The sequence below is a fragment of the Falco cherrug genome, chromosome 4 (assembly GCF_023634085.1).
Source record: "Falco cherrug isolate bFalChe1 chromosome 4, bFalChe1.pri, whole genome shotgun sequence".
NCBI lineage: Eukaryota > Metazoa > Chordata > Aves > Falconiformes > Falconidae > Falco > Falco cherrug.
In genome coordinates, this window is record NC_073700.1 from 102,396,078 (window position 1) to 102,417,875 (window position 21,798).

Consider the following 21,798-nt stretch of genomic DNA (forward strand, 5'->3'; position numbering starts at 1 on the left):
ATTCTCCCCTTCAGCTGGAGAACACAGACAGAAGTATGCATGGAGTTTGATAATGATATCAAACATCTCTCTGATCAAAGAGTGACTGTCAAAGAGTTCACGGCTGAACCTCCTGCTTCTCTTCAAATTGTTGTTTGCCTATCTGAAAGGATAGCTAGATTTCAAGGCTCTGTTTTTCCAGCTCATGAAATAATTGGAAATGTAATCAGGCAGGTAAATAATAAAATTATGTAATTTCTTTGCTAAAATTGAAAAATTTTACAATCCCTTGTGTCTTCAAATGGTAGCTGAGAAATGAAGAGTGTTGCTCAGAGTTTTACCCGTAAATCCCGTCTGCTTACACACTAATTTAAGGCTTTCTTCTGATTTGGCATTTCTATTCAGACAATGCCATGGAAGCCAGCCAGCCTGTAGAGAGAGCCCCAGATGAAGTAACAGCTCTATTATCCAAAATACACTGGAATCTTCAATGATTATTTTAACAAAAGCAAAGTCAGTAAAGGGAAACTTCATTGGTTTCCACTTCATGACAGAGAGAGATTAAAAAAAATAAATCCACTAGCATTTGCCAAATAGAGATGGAAACTATTAGGAAAAACAACTTCCCATTCAAATGGGTATTACAAACAAGAGGGCATAAAAACAAAAGGGAAACTAAAAGAAGAAATTGACAATATGACATTACATGCTTCAGACAAAATATGACTGAGTGAATTTGCTTCTGAGTAAGTTTCACCACAGAAAGAGAAAACAGAAGATGGCATTCAAAATAATTTTTAGAAAGGCATAAGAAAACATGCATTCCTTACCCATTCTGTATAGCAGCTGTTGGATCGTAAGTCAAAGCCATGCCAGCCTGCACATAGTTAGGGAAGAAAAACAGATTTTTACTATTACTGCAGGGGAAAAAAAAAAAAAAAAAGACATTAAACATATTCTAAGCCAATATGAATAAAAACTGAATGCAACTTAGATGGAAATCTAAATTCTCCAGGGAAGCTCAGATGGCCCAAAGCAGCATGGACAGATTGGCTACCTTCCCTGCCAGAGAGCTTCCTGAGAAAAAGATCTGTCCAGTACGTTGGTTGTCATCTCTCCGTAACTTTTATGGCAAATGGTGGTTTTGTTGCACCAGTGTCAATTAATAACTCCACTGGGATCAATGCATTTACCTCCGATTGCTCACTATAACAACAGAGGGCCAAATCCTGCTGTTGCTTGTGAGACAGGTAGCTCATGAATATTCTACAGCCAACTCACGAGAGCTTCTCGGGAAGGAGCCTCATCTTTCCTACAAAGGCTACACCCTGCAGGACCCCAGTCTACCATTTTCTTGGGCTGTCACCCTTACTTACAGTTAATTCATTACCATGAGACACGAAACAAAAGTAGAAGGGCTGTGAAGCAGAAAAGACAAAAAAAAAAAAAAAAAAAAGTGCTTGAGCTTTTGAACAAGGCTTCTAAAATACTTCAGAGGTCTGGACAGCAAAAGAATTTGTTAATGGGCTACACAGAGCCTTTCAACTGCCGTTCACCACCAAGCAGATGGTGACCTGTGTGAAAGGACTTGGCAGTGTCAAAACAGCGTCCAGTTAACAACCATCACCGCCGCCACCGTTCCGGACATACCCACAGCTACTGCAGGAAAAGCAGGGAGAGGGCAGGGCTGGAGACTGAATTCCCTGCTCCACCTTAAGCTTCAGGACAGCAGCTGGGGCTGTGCAGGAAGGACCAGCTTTTTCCCCAGTGTTTACTTGAATATGGGGAGCTGACAATCTCTCCTCCTACATACTGCATTTGCTTTGACTTTTAGTCTTCCTTCCTCCACCCTTCCCCCCCCGCTTTGTGAAAATCTTGCCAATGTAAGATACTACCAGGAGATGGAAGACATCTCCCTTTGTGTGGGGTTAGAAGCAGAGAGGAGAGGGCCCCGTTAGCCAAGGTGCTGCCACCTCTTTGGGAGCTGCTGAAAAATGGCCATGGCACCATCCCACCCCAAGGCACTGTATTTCTCTCTGTTTGTCATACAGACCATATGCTTGTTGCCTGAGATATGAGACAGCAGCATTTGCTTCAAGGACAGGTGCTCTACCAAGCATGCAGCAGGGTCTGTGCTCCTGGTGGGAGCTTTTAATGCCCCTGGACCCATCTACCGAAGTACTTCTGAATAATGGCATCTGTCCCCTTCCAGATGGCTGCTCAGACAGGTCAGGAAAGCATTTGGGCTTGGCCAGCTCCCATGCAGGCAGGTGAGCAGCCAGGGTAAATGCTCTGGTGACGAGCAGGCAGAGAGCAGGCAGCACTACTGGAAGAGCCAGGTTAGCCCGGCAGCTGCATGCTGGTCTAAGAGGAGATGGTCCAAGTTCCCAGAGGCCAAAAATAATTTCTGATCTGAAAGGGCAGGCTTCACACTACCTTATGTAGCAAAAAAAAAAAAGTTCATGTCAATATTAAATTTTTATATTATTCTCATTATAAGCAGACACTAGGGTAAATGGTTTGCTTATTGAAAATGCCATTGTTTTAAATAAAATATGTACTATCTCCCAAGCAAAGGATAATTCAGGAGACTAAGGCCAAGAACACATGGCTACTTTTTTAAAATGCATTCATTTCATACAAAGAAAAATAAAAAATGGCTAATTCTGCAAGTTTAAAATGTCAAAGAATCAACTATAAGATGACCCCAACCAATGCTAATTTTGATGTAAATTAATTAGCCTAGAAAATCATGAGGGATGATCTACTTGTTTTTGTATTCTTACGTCTTATACATTCTCAGCATATCATATTGTTTGGTAAGGTTGCATCAATTACTAATGGAAATGTACACAGTTCATCCCAAAAGAGAGCCAATAAAACCTTAATGTCATAAACATTTTTTGTCTGGAATAGATTTTAGAGAAAAAAATCCTCTCTTATTTTCCTTTCTCTTTTTAACACTTGTAAAATTTGTTATTGCTTTCTTTTTATATTCCTGTGCTGGTAAAGAAAACTCAAATAGTATGTACAAGCCCTAGAGGGACAGAAAAATTAGTTCTAACAATTTTAAAAAATAACTTACAATATTCTCTATAAATCAAGGTGTTGACATTTTAACATCTCATCACATGTCTACTCAATACTAAGAAAAAATACCCTTATAATTCCTTGGGAAAGGAGAGATCCAAGCTTTCTAAATAAGGCAGTTCCTAGGTTATAGCTGCCTGGATCAGAGCTCGCTATATCCCACAGCTCGCATTAATGTGACCTGGAGACAAAGTGGCAACAAGGGAAGGGGAGGGCTGGGAGGAAAGGGGAAAACGAACAGTTGCTCGTATTTTAGTTTCTTTGACATAAATAAGAATGAGGGTGCAGAAAGGATGACTTGCAGCAGCTTTTTCACTGAAGCCCTAACAACGCTCAATGTCCACAAGACGTGCAAACACATGTTTACGCTGCCTTCGGTTACCTGGATTATGGATATTTGAGCACATGGTTCTGCACAGGTCCTCAGCCCACCCTCCAGCCCCACCGCGCCTCTGACCTGTGTGTGGGCACGTGCAGACAAACCGCACATGCTCCATTCTCTATATATTAGCATCACGTCCATTCCTGATCGTTGGTGCTAGGAATAAGTGACACTGTGGTGGGCCTGCCAAGCACAAAATACGAAAGGCTTGACACTCATCTCCTTATCTGTGCTCCATATCCATGCTGCATGGTGACAGATTACCAGAATCTGTTCAAGAACTTCAGCAGTGACCACTATAAATATCACTACCACACTTGCCAGTAAATGAAAAGTTTCACATCAGACAAATACCACACAGCATGCGGCAATATGTACATATGGTATACCACCTACAGTTTGCCCAGTAATATTGCTAATATCCCCCATTGCTGAATAGTATTAAACAGCTGCTATTTCAAATAGCTGCTAACAGAGGACTATTTACCTCTTTCTCATCAAGTTGTGTAATTCCTCCCTACAAAATTATGCTGGCTGGAAGCCCAGGAGAGGCAACAGTTAGCCTGGACCAGTGAAAGATTTATGGTCTGAAGCATCCTCATTCATTAGGAATAAAAACTGATGAGCAGTAATGACTTACTGGAAAATTGTCTGCACTTTCTTCCATAGCACACAAACAGGAATTCCAAAAATACCAAATACAGAATATTAGGGCTGGCCTCAGACTTCCATGTGACAGAGGTCCAGCTTTGTCAAAACCAAAACTGAATATAGCTAACTCTGTGCTTAATACAGTATTAACTATACCAAGGCACTGGCTGATGCCTCTGCAGCAGTCCTCTGTTGTGCTGAAGAGCATTTTCTCCCAGGTCTTTTCATCTATTGTTTTGCTGATGTTTCAGTGGAAGGACAAGACCTTATTCCTCCTTCCGATAGTGACACTTCTGATGAAGTGCACCTGAGAAAGCAGCACTGATGAATGCCGCTTTAGGAAAATATTTGTCAGATAATTCTCCTACGATGGAACAACTGAACCACAGAATTTTTATGCCGCTCAGCCAGATAATGGACATACACTCAGCTACTGAATGAAAATCTTGCACTTCTTCAACATACAATCCCTTAAAGTAATACTAATACTAATACTAACAAAAAAGGATAGCTGCTATCAGCCCCACACATGATAATAAATAAAGACCATTCTCAATGATTACTCAACTGGTCTGTTCAGAATGTCATGTGACAGAGAAATAACACCATCTCATTTGAAATACTGATTTTTTTAAAAAGACTATTTAAACCATATGTGTCTACGTACTGTTTATTTTTACTGAAGTGTCTGAACTTAAGACAAAGGAATGAAGATTTTTGTTATTTTGTTCCTGCAGTTTTCTAATTATTGACATTGGTGAAGAAAGAGATTCTAGTAACAAGAGACCCTATCTACACCTTTCTTTAAATTTCAGGTCTTCAATAAAGTGCGAGGAATATCAGAAAGCCTCTGGAAGGCTAGGATTCCCCCAGTAAGTTTGAAGGCCTTTGTTCAACACTTTAACATGCAAAATTTTCCATGGGCAAAGACAAGGTGTTCTGTTTCTGTCCCCTCCCCCTCTTTGTTATGATTTGAACACAAATGAGCACATTTGCTTCATTAAAAAGACTCTTAGACCATCACATTTGCATAGCTTATGTAAATTGGATTTGCAAATCTCACAAAGAAATGATTAAGTTGCGGAGTGATTATAAAAAAATAAATTATCACATCTTCAATATCAGGTGAAATAAGGCAGGTTTATTTCTCTTCCAAATCTCTGTGAAGTCTCACAAGAACCTTTATCAGTCCAGTATCTGTCTTCCAGCAATCACAAATACCTATAAATGACCAAATTTTAGGTTGTCTGATACCTTCTGTGCTGATGGGAAGCAGCTTTCATGAACAACTCCATCAATATATCACCACCTACTTGCAGCAAACAAGTTTTTCCCTCACTGTGTGCAAAAATTCACCAGAATATTGACCTACTACACAGATGTCCTATGCCTGTTCCTCAGAGGGGAATCTTCCACACCATCCCCTTGAACCTGCTCTGGCCAGCCTACGCCTAGTGCTGGAGCACCTGCGCAAAGCCAGGCTGCTGTCACTGCAGGATTTCTTACTGTGCAGGAGGCCACAGCCCCATCGGAAAAAACTGGAGAGACCTACAAATTACAAAGTGGTGAAATCCACTGATACGGTAGGTTTTCCATGCGTAAGGCTCCCGAGGTTTCTCCTCCTTAAGGTGAGATTTGGAAAACCAAGGTTGCATCCTAGGACTCAAGGGATTTCTACGGTGAACCGATGTGGGAGTTAAACCAGAAGACAAGTCTCTCTTCCTCATCGCCTCTGACTGATCCCCCCGTATTTTCACACTGGGGGACTGCCGTCCCAGGGGAATGGGTGTGCTCTTGGCTACTACGGTGGAATCAATTGAAATCTCAACACTGAAATTCCTGGAGTTGTTTTGTTACCACCGCTAATATCTGCCAGGCATCACAGCACAGGATCTCTCGGGCCCTGACAGCAGATAGTCTGACTGAAACACCTTGTTTCAGGAGGAAGTGAGAGGAGGGGAAGAAGCCAACAACCCAAATTAGATTAATTTAAAATACTGATTTAATAAAATAAGCTCAGTCACCAGTAAAGTTAACTTGGCAGATTTCCTTCCTTTGATTATTCACACAGTTCTGTCAGAAATGTTCCACATTGTTAGAAAAAATTCTGAATTTATTTCTGAATAAAAACCACCTTTCCTTTTTAGAGGAGAAATCTAGAATGTTAATGTGACACCTCTTAAATATATAGATGCACATGAAAGAAACGGAGCATTTCCCAGTGATGTGTGCTCCTTAAGGAAGTTCTAAGAAAAAAGTGGTTGTAGAGGGAAAGTATGTAATATTGAGGTCAAACTTGGGAAGTGATTCATGAACCTCAGAAGGTCAGAGGTTGAGCTGATAAACACAATGGCAAGTTCAGATACCCAAATGCATGACAAGAAGCCCTTTTTGTCCTACAGAACGGGACTGGAAGTCTGATCCACACAGCTTCTGTTCTTGGGGTCGAGTCACTTTGTTCCCACTTCAATTTATCTGATGAATTTAAAGATAAGTGCTGGAGTTTACAAAAGTTAAAAGGGAAAAGAAGAGGATAATACCCTCCTTACAGGGACATACATAATAAGCCAGAATCATTCTGTGTTCACAGCCAGCTCATAAATTTAACCTTGCCATCTTCAGGTCCATGAACCATCTGCTTTTGGGGATCTGGCACACCCGTTTTGCCATCAGTCTGATCCAGTGTTAAAGCAGCTGTGGATTACAGTCACATCTGCACGCTAAATATGTGTGTTACAGTGAGCTGGGAAGACTTCCAGGGACGGCTTGCAGTGCTACTGAAAATGACAGCCCACCAAATATCTCTTTGAGATACAGCAGAGTGTAGAAAAAGATATGTCCTTTTCCCCTGTCTCCAACATCTGTTCATTGTGCAAAAGAAAACACTGTTGTAGCAGCAGTTTGGAGGAAAAACCAACTGCAAGAAAATCTCTGGGGCAAATGGCATGGCATTTTTCACTGTAGAAGGAAATCCAAAAACAAAATGAAAAATAAGAAAACTAATCTCAGAGACAAGGTACAGTCCTGATTCTATTTAACCAAACCATGGCCCTGTTTATGAGTAAAAATGGTCCCTTTTAAAATCCTGATTTCAGGTACAGTGATTGCATATAGGTCATTATTTTAAAATACTTCTCTGTTTTATAAGCTCAAAATCCAACCATTTAAACTGGTCTCTGGTATTTGTGCCACTTAGGCATCTTTCCAAAACATTGCTCACAATGACAGCATCTTGTGTCATGAGGAAGTTTTAATTTGTTGCTCTGTATCTTTTAACTTATTGCCAGTTACCTTTTTCCCTTCTACTTTCTCCTTCTGTGTTGAACCTTCAGGTTCAATTCCTCTCTTTGCTAAACTAAGGTTTTGCTGAAAATAAGCATGCAAAATACTGACCAATGTCTAACTCACACGCATGCTAAATACACAGTAAATGTCTTTGTGCATGGTTTGCATATGAGGGTACTACTGCATACCTGGACAGGCTTGGAAACTGTCTCCCACAGAGAAGAAAACATTGTTTGTCTAGGTATAAAATGCATCAGCCCTGGACACTGTGGATTATGAAACACAACTAAGTAGTAACTATCTCCTTGGAAGCATAAAAATACATCTATGTCTGAGTTATAAATGGGCCTGGCACAGATAATCATTTCTAAATGCCTGCTGTTGGTACAGAAAGGATGACCAGCACCAGCATCAACTGCTTCAGCCCTTCACTGGTACTGACTTTACAAAAAATTGGGAAGTCTCTCAAATTACCTATTGTATGTTTTTCTCTCTAAATCACTGTTTGCATTAGACAAAACTGTAATGAGTAGCAGATAAAGAGAAACTGTTAACAAAAGCAACATTCCCAAACTACTAAGTCATCTTATTTTTTTAAGAAAGAATTAAAACCATGTTTAATTCTTCAGACATTTCAGCAACTGATCTTCAAAGAAAACAAAGGAGAAAGGAGGAAAGGAGGAAGAGAGGGAAGGGAAAGAAACAGAGGTTAATCTCTTGGCTATTTAGAAACAAAAAATGTAACCAAGATTACAGAAGCAAGAAAGCAACCAACAGAATTATTGGTGGCCATTATTAAATATCGTTTTAGACATCAGACCAAATTCAATGACAAGGGGGTCGCATTCAGTGGTGCATGTTGCTGTTGTGATATATACAGCAATACTGTAATGGTGATAGTGTCTTGCAAAAAGATTATGCAAATATTTAAATGGTCCAAGTTTCACAGAAGCTTGCAAATGAAGTTATCAAAATTTTCAAAATACTGTGATTGTAAAAATCCCCAACTTAATCAGTTTGGGCTGACCATAACCAGAAAGGCTACCATTTCTAGAACTGTAAACAATAATAAGCTTTGGGCTGATGCACAGCGATTTCATTTGTTTTCACTTTGTGAGATTTCTCTCTTTCTACCAGATAAATTGCAAATAACCACTCTCTTGAATACACATATCAAAATATTTATTTCTGAATAACCAAAATGAAGTTTCAGTAAACCTGAAACAAAAGATTATGTTGTAAAATTTAAGTTGCAGTTTTAAAACCAGTCCAGTCCGATCTCAATTTGTAACTACTGTTGATTCCCCAGATATATTTTCAGCTAATGGTAATTTTTTTTGAGATATGTCACTCACCTCTGGACTTGTTAACTGAAATTCAGAAGTAAATCAAAATAAATATTTTACAATCAGAATTTGAATCTGATTAACCTCGACCACCATCTCAAAATGGTCTTGTCAGGGAGGTTCAAAACAGAGTGCTGAATGAAACCAGTGTGACTCAGGAAAAACTAGCCTCAAAAAAAGTAATTGGACTTTGTGCAGCAATCGTGTCAGTTATTAGGTCAGAATTTCACTGCAAATATTTCCAGCATTTGCAAGTTTCACTGTACATTTATTGCACCTGTATGTTAGATACCTAATTTGACAGCCTTTTATAAAGCCATCAGTAATCTAAGCTCTTGGCTCCTTAGTCCAGAACTGGTCAGCCATCACAAATCCTCAGTTAATTGCCTCAGTAAATCTGCTGAGTATTTCCTGAGGCTTCAAACAAGAGTGGAAGAGTAAGGACAGAAAGTGCTACTCGAGGTCAGGAATTCTGCCCTGGTTACAACTGGCCAAGTGACCAAATACCGAAAAAAGACCTGAAAAGCCCTAGAGAAATTCAGTGTATTGCTAAAGACCTGACTTCAAAAGGTAAGCCAATTTAAGAGCTAACTAAAACAGTTCTATATGGTTATGACGCAATCTACAACAATGTATGATAGGAATAAGATTTTCTATTACATTCTGCAGTATGGCCTGAGAACTTCACCCAAAAGAAGTAATCTTCTCCTATAAAAATCCCCAGAAGCTCTCCATCAAAGAGCGTGAAACCTCCAAGAACAGCATGGCTGGAGAGGCAGCGCTGCGGCAAACTTGCCCCTCCGCGCTAGATCTCCTGCCGTTCCCCCCCCATGGCGGAGTCCCAGGCACAGCTGCCTGTTCCCTACTTTGCATGCTCAGATCTGAGGCCAGCGACAGAACCGTTAGTGGCATTTCCCTGGGATCAGCCTTTCCGAGCAATAATCCTCACGCACGCTCAGTGTTAACGCTGGTTAAACCTCAGAAGTTTTAGAAATGCCCTTCACGTAAGTATTGAAGAATGCAAAGGCTTATCTGAACAATAGCCAAAATACGTCTTGGTCTAGATGCCACAGGATATGGCCAGGGTGGAAATACTGAGGGAGTAATCTCCTGGACACTGTTTCAATGCTTTCCTTTGGGGAAAAAACAAAGAAAAAGCAGAGGCATGGGGAATATGCCCAGATCCCACTTGTCATCAGAACTATGACACTTGTCATATATCAATTATTCCTCACTACTCACTGCCTGTTCTTTTTTAAAGAAATTAAAGTTGACAGGAGTAATTGGAAGAAGGTTACCCAAGCGCAGCTACACAGAAAGCAACTGAACGGTGTATCATGCTTAGAGTAAGATCACTAAAGGGCAAAGAGTTAGAAAAACCCTACTGCATATAGAGTATAAGAGTAATTACACAGAAGGATTTTACATTGGAAATAAGAAAATTGCAACAGTGGGGAAGAAATGCAATGAATGAATGACCCTAAAAGAGAACATGAATTCCTGTCTTTGATGCAAAAGGTATCAACCAGATGTTAGTAAACAGAGAAAATCTAACAAAATCTAAGAAAACAGAACACATTCCTAGTCTGAAATATTTCTGAGTTTGGATCTTTACAATCTTTCCACATTTGTAGATTATACCATGACAACAGCTCTGTAGTTCTTTGTGAACAACAATAAGGGATGATGGCTTCCAGCCCTGAAAACTAGTTTTTAAATGTTGATACTATGAACACAGCAACCACACCCTGCCTCTAGGCCACAGGGATATCACTGTGCTTAATATGAGCCACTCCACTAGCAGCAAATGGACTACGTACAACGTAATAAGCTGATGCCCTGAGGCCATAGGCATAATGGTGCCTTGCTGGCTTTAACTTTATATTCTCTTGTTTATTGATTTGAACTGAAGGAAGTATAGAACAGTGGAGATAATAGCTGTGATGGTATTTACTATTTAAATGGGGATTTAGAGGTCTTTAAAATATGGACTGTTGACTTCCTGAGGGTTCATTATTGTCTCCTATATATAGACCTTTGTTTCAACCTCTGTATACAATGACCTGAGTCTACTGCTGAAGCACTTGTGCACTTGTTCCTCAGTACATCCTTAACATGACAAACCATAATAGCTCCTAAGAAGATGTCTCCATTTTTTGAGACATACGACACAAGAGACTCCAATGAACCTTTGGACACTTCTGCAATCTCTTGTAGCAAATGTGGTTGTCACACTGCCCACTTTCAGCCCACAAAGCTAAAAAATATTCTGGAGCATTACTGTTGGAACAGTGTACAACAACCACCTTGCTGGAGGGAAAAATTTCTATCCTGTCAAGAGGCCTTTCTGTTTTAGGAGCTCACCGATCGTGCTAGAGTGTATATGTCATAAGCTAATGGTCCAAAAAGTATCAGCTAGCAAAATCAAGTAGTTACAAAAAAGCAGAAACCCTCTAGAAACATATAACTTAGAAATACAAATTGTTTTCTTGTCTATTTGCTTTGTAAAATTGAAGTAAATACAGGAAAACCCAACAAACAAAAAATCCAATCAAAAACAACAACAAAAAAGAAAAAATCCCAACAAACTTGTATTCTAGTGGGTCACAATTGAGCAACATACTTTTTTTTTCCCTTGAAGTCTGAATCACAAACACAAAGACTAGGTGTTTAGGATAGAAATACTTGTAAGTCCTTCAGCCTTCGTAGCTATAATCATGCATAAGAATGTACTATGACCAGATCTACCTTAATCATTCAAGTGTCTTTATCCTATATAACAGTCAAGAAGAGTAAACAAGCTCCTGAAGAGTCAAATAAATTCCTTCCTTATTTCACCCACATTTGGAATCACTTCATGTACACGTACACAGAAAGGAAACTCCAGTAACAGGCTATTTGTAGCAAAGCAGAAAGCAACCATTAGATACTTCTTTTTTTAAACTTTGTACACACGATGGAGCTGAGGCTACTATAAACTGTTTTGTCTTGGACAGACTGAAGAGCCCAGCTCAGCTAACCTTTTGGAAAACTTTTACAAGGCCATACATTTGGATGTGCAAGAGCATCTCTCCCTTTTGTAAAAACCCACCTAATCCCTGATGATGTTTTATCAACGGGAACTATATGGAGGAACTAACACTGTTGAGTTGCTTAAGTGTAAATCGCTTGGGGTATATAAAAGGTATACACGGTGCTGATGGCACACCAGTAAGAGAATACTGGGCTCAGGTCCGGCTGCAGAGTGTTTGTGGTGGTGCAAGCCTGCGCACAGTTCCACAGCTCCACACCAAGCTCTGAAATTCTCTTTTCCTGTAACTGTATGCCCCGCATGTTATTTTAAGCCTCCCTCTCCCCCCCTGCTTACATACCTTTTTCTGTGTGAAACTATTCTATTTTGTGTGCAATCTGATTTCTTCGTAGGCCTGAAAGGTAGACCTCCAGGTCTGCAGTTGACTTCTGCCAAACCCCAGGAAAATAATTGCCGTGTGGCACTTACCTCTCCTTCTCTGGGCCACGGCCTTCCATTCTGTGTGTATTTGCTTTGATTCTGGCGCTTTTTTTGCCCTCCATCAGCAAATTTGCACAGCAAAGGCTCAGTGGGGGCTGTGAAGACAAGAAACCCAGTCTATATTAGCATCCTCCCCAATGAAAGTGATTATACCAGCAACAGTAGTGCTTTGTAATACTGATCTTTTGAAGTAAAATCTTGCCTTCTGCAGATATTTTTTGCCTCTTTTAGCCTTGACTCCACTGGCAGCTGTTCTTATTAACTAAGCTTCAAAAAATATATACTGGCAGCCCTTAAAAGAATTTAGCAAATATTGTTGAAAAAATAATCAGCCTACGCAGAACGTTAAGTTGCTGTAGTGGAATAGTAAGAGTCAGGCATTAGTTCCAGCTAAGTTAGACACGTATTCATGACGAGCATTAGTGCAAGGATAAACACTGCTTTACTAAAGCAGCTTTCTGTTTTTATTGTAAAAACTTTGCAAGAATCTGTTTAAGTTTTCTCACTATTTCTGTGTTTCTCAGCACCCACGCCTTTACAATAAACAGAATGAAACAGACAGTTTTGCCAAGCACAGTCCAATTAGCTTTCTTTTCCTCTTAACTCCTCTTTTAAGCAAGCTGGCAGCTGAGGAACCCCCTTTCCTCTCCAACTGGATCTTGTGTATGTGAATACAATAGTCGTGGGGGGGGGGGGGGGGGAGCAGAGCTCGGGGAAGAAAGGGTATTTCCAGAGTTGCACACCCCAAAAGGCAGCTCACAATAGGGACCCCCAGTGAAGAAATCACCACACATCAAACGGGTACAACAGGAAGAGAACTTTGTGTCTTGGGATCTTTTCCCATCTACTCAGCTTTTAACAGCTTCCTAAAAAATATTTTAGAACTGTAATTAGCTTGCTGGTGGGAGCTTGCTTTTGCTGCCTCCTTCTTAAGAGAGGGGCCAAACTCTACCCACTTCATTAGGCGTATGGTAGGATTGTCTATTGTCTACAATAACAGAGAAGTAAACTAATACTGGCTTGGCTGAAAGAAATCTAAAAATGATGTGTCACATCTGAATCTTTTCAGGAATTTTTGGGTTCCCAGGCATGACAACTAGAGGCTAGAATTAATGAACCAGGGGTTTCCATGGAAAAAAGCAAGAAATCTGTTTTTTCCTCCTCATTTCCTGTTTCTGGGAGGCTTGAAATGTCAAAAGAACAGAAGTGCAGGGACATGAAGGAAATGTTGCAGTAAGAAGGTTAGTCAACTTGCTGACTTTCATATTTGTAATAAAAATTACGATTTGGTTAAAGGCTGAGATAAATTCACATAATATTAAAATAAGCTCACCTCCCCCAAACTCTTAGTTACAGCCAGCTCAAAAAGGGTCCGAAAGTGAGAACTGCGATCACTTGAAAACTGCAACCAAGGAGCAATGCACATAGAGGATCTCACATCAAAACCACAATTTCTCATCGGGACAGCATCACTTTGGCTACTTCTGAAGCTTTAACAGCTTTGTTTTTTCATTACCATTTTACCAGGCTAGTAATTTCCAAGGTCACTAGAAACTGAACTGCAGGGAACAATCCATTATTGGCAGAAAGCTCGACTGTGTGACCCCAGAGGTCATTCCCCACCTCTGACTTCGATTATTGTATCAGATTTTGGTAAAAGCAATGCTCAGCCAACCATTTTAAATTTAAAATAATGAAGGTTTAAAAGCATCCAGGTGGCTATGGAGGTTCTTTCTGCAAATGGAGAGATTTTACAGAGCTGATTGCCCTGCACTTTCACCAGTTTTACTCCACAGCGCGATGCTGCATGATTTCAGAGCGGTTACTTACAATTCACTTTGATGTGACTGTGAGGGAGGAGCAGGTGCTAAGCCAGCATTAGAGAAAGACCTATTAAACATCACATCTGAAGCTTCAAAAGCTTTTTGTTTTAAGCACTGAACAACTATCAAACCACACACAACACCATTAGGAGGAGCATGTAAAAACCATCCGCACATTGGGTATTTACACATGCCAAGATCATTTGCTAGTGTACACATATGGTATTATCCCATACACTATGATGTGGCTGAGCAAGCTAGGAAGTCATATGGCTTACTACATGTCCTCTCTATATATTAATCAACCACAAATAGGAAGCTGTTGCCATTTCTGGAATACCCATATCCAGTATTACCATCTGACAACCTCTTAGTTGTTAACTTGGGGCCTCCTAAAGTTGACTGAGATTGAACAGAAATGCCAAACAACCTTAACCCCCTGCCCCCATCCAGAAAATATGTGAAAAACATTGTACAAACTTTTCAGGAGGTAGGGAAGAAGATGGAAAAGGACAATGGTACCGTGGCCTTCACAGGTAAGTTTCTGCACAGGAGGTTATATTCCTCTACAACAAACTGAGGGGAACTCTGGAGAAAGAGTTGATCTGTGCTGTTCAGCATTAACATAAGCAAGAAGATCAAAAGAAAATGTTCTGACAGGAAGACAGAGTCCAGATAAGATGGCTTTGGGGGGTTGTCGTTTGCTGTTTTGTTTTTTTTTAAACACAGGCATATAGCTTATTACATCCAGCAAGACAGAAAATTATCTTATTAGCTCTGAAGTGGCGTAGGTCTTAATGGTTTACGACTGGAAACAACTATGGTAACCAACCTCAAAATATAAAGAAATCAAATTAATCTCTCTTCCTTCAGGATATAAGGTAAAGTGGAACAGAGTCTTAGGAGTTTAAACATGTTGATCTAAGTACACAGAAGAACTCAAATATCTGGTTTACTTCAGCCCTCTCGAAATCCCTTCTAAGAAAGGTTCTCTAGGCTTTGCAAGATCAGACATGAATAGTTGACATTAGTACTATCATTCTTACTAATCAAAAATGTAACAACAGAAGGTACTGGAAAGAGCATATCCTATTCCATTATATCAGCAAAACTATTGCTAAGTAGAATTCTTTTTTAATGGTTTCATCAAATGTCAGAAGTGCTTTAAAAATAATTATTAATAAATTTACATCAGACCAGAAAAAAAATCACGATTAGGTACTATGGTTATCAATTAAAAAAGAAAATATTTAGGAACTATTCAAACAATACCAAAATTACATGAATAATAATCAAGACACTGCAGCAGAAGTGGGATTTTTTACCCCCAAACACTTCAGAATGAGAGGAAAGAAAAAGGTGACTCTTTTAAACATTTTCTGCTTTAATTCTCTTCCATTCCTGACAGACTCTCTTCAATTTATGAACTGAATTTTTACTTTTCTCATTTTCCTCTGTATGACCACAATGACTGGGGGAAAAAAAAAAAAAAAAAAAAAAGCAGCAGCCTGTGTTCCTGCCTCTACTCTCACCTTTTGTACCTCTGACTTAATAGAAAATGTAATCTGGATATCTGTAGATGTTCATATTTTGAACTGATAAGCACATCTTTTTATATGGTTCCTGACATCTTCAAAATTTTGAGCATGTGTGGTATTTTGAAACATATCTAGAAAATGTACTGTTGGTATTTTCCTGTCAGAGAAGTGAGAATTGATTCATTTGAGACAAATTTCAGGCTATTCCATCCTGATAAACTCTTCAAGATAGAAGGCACTGCTCTTTCTTTGCCTTCTACCTGACAGTAACAAACACTAATACCAAGAATAAATAACAGCTTTAGCCTGAACAAGGTTCATTAAGCCATAACACATTTTTCAAGAAGATTTAAATGCTTGCTGTAGTTCCAATCCAAAGCCTGCTCCAGTTAAGACATAAATAGCCCTGAACTTGGCTTTCGGTCCTGAGAAGGAAGTGGGATCAAATTGATAGTGCTCCTAAAAAGCATTTGCCAAGATATTCAGGGCTGCTTTAGAAGAGGGCAGTAGCTGCTAGTGTTCCAATTCTGTTCCCATGGAAGTCAATGGCTAAAGCCCTATCTCTCTTCAATCAGGCCCTGAATTTAGTCTAAGAGTTCAGTGGAGGTGGAAGAGAGAGACTGGTTTTATGTCAATCAAGCCTGTCGATATTGTTGAGTTCCCTTAGGAGATCAGCTTCTCATGCTCCGCTACTTTAGATGGACAGATTGCGCGGACAGACTGTGCAGACAGACAGCGCTGAACTGCCAAAAAGGCTGTTACTATCACCAAAAGCAACACTGGTATTTAACATAGGACAAAACCTTTAGATGGAAGAAGATGGGGATAACAGTGCCCCCTTCTCAAATCTGGCAGCCTCTTTGAAATGTTCCTTCTCTGGAAAGCAGCTTCAATTAAATTGGAGAATTCAACAAAAAAAGCAAACTTCTAACTAGTTCTGAATACATAATATCCTTATTCTTTCATTGATCGGAAGGCAGATACACTTGAGCTTCTACATATGCAAAAATGTATATATTCATGAGCATGTGCTTCATAAAGGAAGATGAAAGCTGTCATTTGCATTCAGTGAATCTTCTTCATTATTTCAGGCACTCTGAAACTTTTTCTATCTTGAGAGTTACTGAAAAAAGCTTGTCCTCCACAACTTCCAATTCAGTTGTATAGCATCGTCTGTCCAGCAATGGCAAGAGCTGCATATATAAAAAAGTAATAACAAGAACATATTCATGTATTTTAACTGCTTTCACTATGAATATTTTTTAAGACAGAATATTTTTTCAGGAATGTCAGGAGGAGTTTAATCTCTTCTTCTCATCTTGTGCAAAAATGAAAGTAACATTTTCAGTAGACAGCCTAGCAACAAGTGCATTGTGGAAATTCATATGGGTCTTTAAACAACTTCATTTTGTTAATGTGAAGAAAAATGATGAGAAAGTCACTGGTATATCAATGAACGGCTAGTGCACAGTCAATGATCTTTTTCAAAGTATGTTTTTATGAGAAAGCTGGATTAATTTATTTTTCAGCCTTGGCAAACCCTCCTCCACAATAAAAAACGGAGCAGAACCATAATTGAGTTCACAATTACAGCAAGCAACCAAACTGATCAAGCTTTGATAACTATTTTTCTTCTTAACTCCCTTTCAAATTATTTTGTTAACATTTTCATGTTCAAATCACACAGGATACCTGCTTGAAACATCCATGCAAGAACCAACCCCTTTGTCTGCCACAGATCAATCATTTTCAGTCTTTAAGAAAAACTTCATCCTATGGTAACATCAAAGCCACTTTGTAAGCAGACCTGTTTACTCGTGCAGTATTTCAAAGGGAGACATGAGACAAAAAAGCTCTAGAAGCAAGGCAGGACAGAGCAAGTTCAAGTTTTGATTCCATACCTGGGCTCAGAATGATGTACCCGGCAGGACTACAGTCTTTACAGAACCATCAGTTTATTTACAAAATGAATTTTGCTGTTGCAAGCTTTAAAACTGCAAAAGTTTCAGGACCCCATCAACAGAGCAAATCGCCCTAGTGAGTCCACTGGCTTCTAGGAAAGTTCTGTCACATGGTACTTATCCATCCCAAAATCACAAATACACAAAACTCAAACTTCAAGGAAGATTAGAAAACACAACCATAGCTATTCTGCTCTTGGGAAATGAAGGTGAAGAATTACAAAAGAAGGTAGGTGACACAAAAGGACACGTAAGGGCAATGTGTTACCTGAGTGAGGAAACCACAAGTAATGAAGCAAATAGACACATCATCCTATCCCACATGGAGTTCCTGACTTGCTGAAGGACAGAGTAATACATTTTGTCCCAGAAGCCCACAATACTGGATGTGACATCACAGGACAGACCCTCACATATATACATAGAAGTATCATGAAAACACTATTACATGTCCAAATGATTCCTTGCTGCTCAGTGTTCCTGCAAGAGTCGGTGCTTTTACAGAGGTCAAGCAATATACAGCATACTTGTCCAGTAGGTTCACAGTTAAATTTGACTACGTGATGTTCAGTGGACTTGTACAGCTGATTATGAAAGCAAAACAATGAGTGAACACTGCATTTTAGTTTCTACAACATACCACTTTCACAATACAGTTATAGATATTGGGGAAACGGCTTTACATAAAAGTACCCCAAAGAAATAATCAAGCAAACATCTCTTTGGCTAGGAAAAAAAAAAAAATAAAGGAAGTGATTTACTTTTGATAAGGTGTATTATACCTTAAGTAATTCCCTCTACTTCATCCCTTTGTCTTAAGAAATGGGAAGCAATCCTTTCATCTTTTTGTATAATAATTATTTCTAAAGAGCAAGAATATATTAGAAAAGAAAAAAAAAAAACCCAGAGGAGAAATAGTGCATCAAGCATAAAGTTAGTGTTTCTGTTCTGTAAGAAAGAAATTACTTGGAGCACGTAGAACAACTAACCACATGTATACATTGGAGAAACAGCATGCCAACTGTGAAGCGTGGTCCAGATCTTGTTGCAATCGATGCAAACTCTCCAGCTACTACCTAGAAAAGTTATACTTGATCATCTTGTTGCAAAAGCCCCCATATAAAGATTCATTAGAGCAGATCAGAAACTAGTCTCTTTCTATGAGAAACTGCCACATTAACTTTACAGTTTACTTTTGTTTAAAAATCTATTTTTGTTTTTAAATTTTCAACAGAAGAGCAGATTGGGCGTGCCTGATCCAGGGTATTAAAAAGCTTCATTCCAATGTTGCTGATAAGGAGAAAATGTTATAACTCAATGCGTGATTTTACAGAGATAACGTATAGAACAGATGTTTCAATATGGTGTTCAAACTTAAATAAACTCAATCAAAATAGCAAAGCTAAAATGCAGTATTAGAACAGTGCTGAAATGTTGTAACACAACGGTGTATTTTTATTTTAACAAAGTCAATATCTAAACCAACTCTAGTGCTGGTTCTTTTGGAAAGCATGAATGGATGGGGAGCAAAGCTCATTTATTAACTTTATTAACTAATAAGTAACTAAATAATACTCTCCACCTGGATGTTGGATTCTGCCTTTATTTTAAACAAAAGGCCTGAATCAGAGCTTACAGAAGTTAGAGAGAGATTCTCAGGGGATCCAAAGGAAGTCCAATTTAAATTTGAGATAACTGTGAGCAAGAGCAGAGACAGGCCTGTGAATTTTGCCTGAGAAAGCAGCTTCCTCAAACTTGATGATACAGCAGAGTTCTGCCCTGTTGGAGGTCCTTGGTGTAACACTAAGAAATATCAGCTGTAGTCCATCCTTGGCACCCAGCACTATGACAGCTCTTCACAACCTTTAACTACTGAATGAAAAGGAAGTGGGGTCTTCGAGGAGTGATTTGTTTTGCAGTATTTAAATTTCTCCAAGTGCCATTACAGAGAAAGAGGAGGTGCCTTCACTGAACGACTGTGCAACCAAATCAACTAAGTACGTGCATCCATTTGCAGAAATCATTTCATGTACCCATGTTTAGACCTGAGTTTTCCATGACTTTCAGACAGAACCCAAAACCAACTGAAATTTGGGGCATGTTGTTTTAACATGCCAATGCTAATTACAAAACATAGAATTTGGCTGGGTTAATACCTCCTCCAAAACCCTACTTTGATAGACTCCCTTGGATTCCTGCCTCACTGGAAAAGCCATGTGCCAAAAAATAGAGACAGTATCGCATTTTGAAGAGGAGTACTGGTTACAAGGAACTGAAAGCACTTCACATATTATCTGTGAGATAGATAATAAACAAATACTGGAACGAGTAGATGGCTTTTTTTGTTAAATAAGAAAAGCCTCACACTTGCTCAATCAGCATTGTTAAAAAGTGAATACTTAAGAAACTAACCCACCTTTCCATGTTTGAAGACTTTTTGTGTGGAACTTACGAGCTTCCCTGGACTTCTCTCATGCCACAGTAACTAAGCAAGTTAGCAGTAACTAAACAACCAAGACACTGAAGGAGAAGAGCCTACACAGCTCTTCTGGAAACTATGCAAGTAATTAGTAAAATTAAGATATGGTAATGCAATGGTTTCCTACGAAGATTTTCTCTCTGTTGAGAATGGATGACAAGTGTGAACAGCTTTCAAAGAACAACAACAAAATATATTTTTTCTGGTGTTGTATAGATTTTGCAAATGCTAATTACTGTCTGGGATTCTGACTTCTATGATTTAAAAAGAAAAAAAAAGAAAAAAATAGAGGTTGCTTTTAACGTTTTTATGCCATTGGCTCACTGCTTCAAGAGCTCACTAGACTACGCATGTTTGGGCAGGGGTTGATTTCTCCAAGTGAAATGAAAAAAAAAGTCAAAAAATATTCCTGAAAACATTCTAAAACATTTTGTTGTTTTTCACTGTGAATTCCTAGACCATGACTTGCCACACAGGCACACGCTCCTGCCACGTGTGACGAGGAATTAGGAAGGATCAGGTGAACAATGTCCAACACAAGATCTAGTGAAGTTAATGAGAACACTTTCAATACCTTAAATGGGTTGCGGCACAGGCTCCTAGCCTGCGACTTGAACTGGAGGTAAATATGACAGCAGTTACGCTGGAGTATCTCTTATGAATTTTATTCTCTCTCCCAGCATTTATATTTTCAGTGCCACCACTCAAAAATTACAGGTGCTACTGTTTTATTGGGTCTTTAAACTTAGAGCTGCAATCCCTTCATATCAGTAACAACACATAAAGAAAGTCCTGACAAGTGCTAGTCCGTCATTAGGAAGCAGTTTTCAGCAAGAGAATACAGAGTGAGGTTCTGCTGTCTGACTGTGTTGTCCCTTATCTCAGAGAAGCATTAAAGCCAAAAGTTCCTGCATTGCAGCAGTGACCTAGAGGAGAGTTCTGAGTTGGATCATGTTTTTAAACAAGTAGCACCCTGACTTTTGAGCATTTACTTCATACTGGTGTACCACTTGAATGCTCCTGTTCCAACCTTCACCAGCTGAGCATACCATCCCAGGACTCCAATCTACTTGTAGAAGTTGACTGGAAAAACCTCATTTGCCCTCTAAATGTGAACCCAAAAGCACTCTTTAAATCCCCCTCTGAGACCGCCCTGTGAGCTTTTAGGAAGATTGTACTTCATATACCTTTTTGCCCTCTCCCATAATCTCAGAAGTTATTTTGTTTGGATGAAAATGGAGATCTTGTATTTCTTACTGTTCAATTATTAAGGAACAGCAACAGAGTCAGCTTCATCGGAAAGGCTCAGCGATTTTTAAATGATCTCATGTACCGTAATTTATAATGGAAAATCAGGTACAAATAGTGTGAGATGCTTTCTAGTTCCCCTCTAATGGAAATAAAATGAATCCCTGGTAATGGGTGACCCTACTTGCTTCTGTGGTCACCCATTTTACTTTTTAGTGTTCTCTTTAGTAGTCTCAGGAGAAAAGAGCAAATGCAAAGCTTTTATCTGAAGCTGCTTCTCAAAACAATAGCTCTGTGCTTCTGCTGTAAAATCTATTTTTACTATTCTCATAAACAAATATTATTGATCACAGAGACTTTGCTATTATCCCACTAAGAAAAACTTACTTGCACTGACAGTCCAGAGACAAGATGATTGGAATTTATGCACTACAACGAATTATTTCTGGCTCTGCTAACACAAGGTTATTTCATGTAGCAGTTTAAGTATTTCTTTATTATTTAG

General features: G+C 39.2%; 1 protein-coding gene across 8 annotated transcripts in view; it reads right to left on the reverse strand.

Annotated features, from left to right (window-relative positions):
- RBMS3 (RNA binding motif single stranded interacting protein 3) overlaps positions 1-21,798 on the reverse strand; it is a 719,214-nt gene that overhangs the window by 79,115 nt on the left and 618,301 nt on the right. For all 8 annotated transcript variants that reach the window (XM_055707003.1, XM_055707004.1, XM_055707002.1 and 5 more), the window contains 2 exons: positions 12,233-12,339; positions 810-856 (listed from right to left, as the gene is read on the reverse strand). In XM_055707003.1, coding sequence (XP_055562978.1) covers positions 810-856; positions 12,233-12,339 — 154 coding nt within the window. The remainder of the gene's footprint in view (positions 1-809; positions 857-12,232; positions 12,340-21,798) is intronic.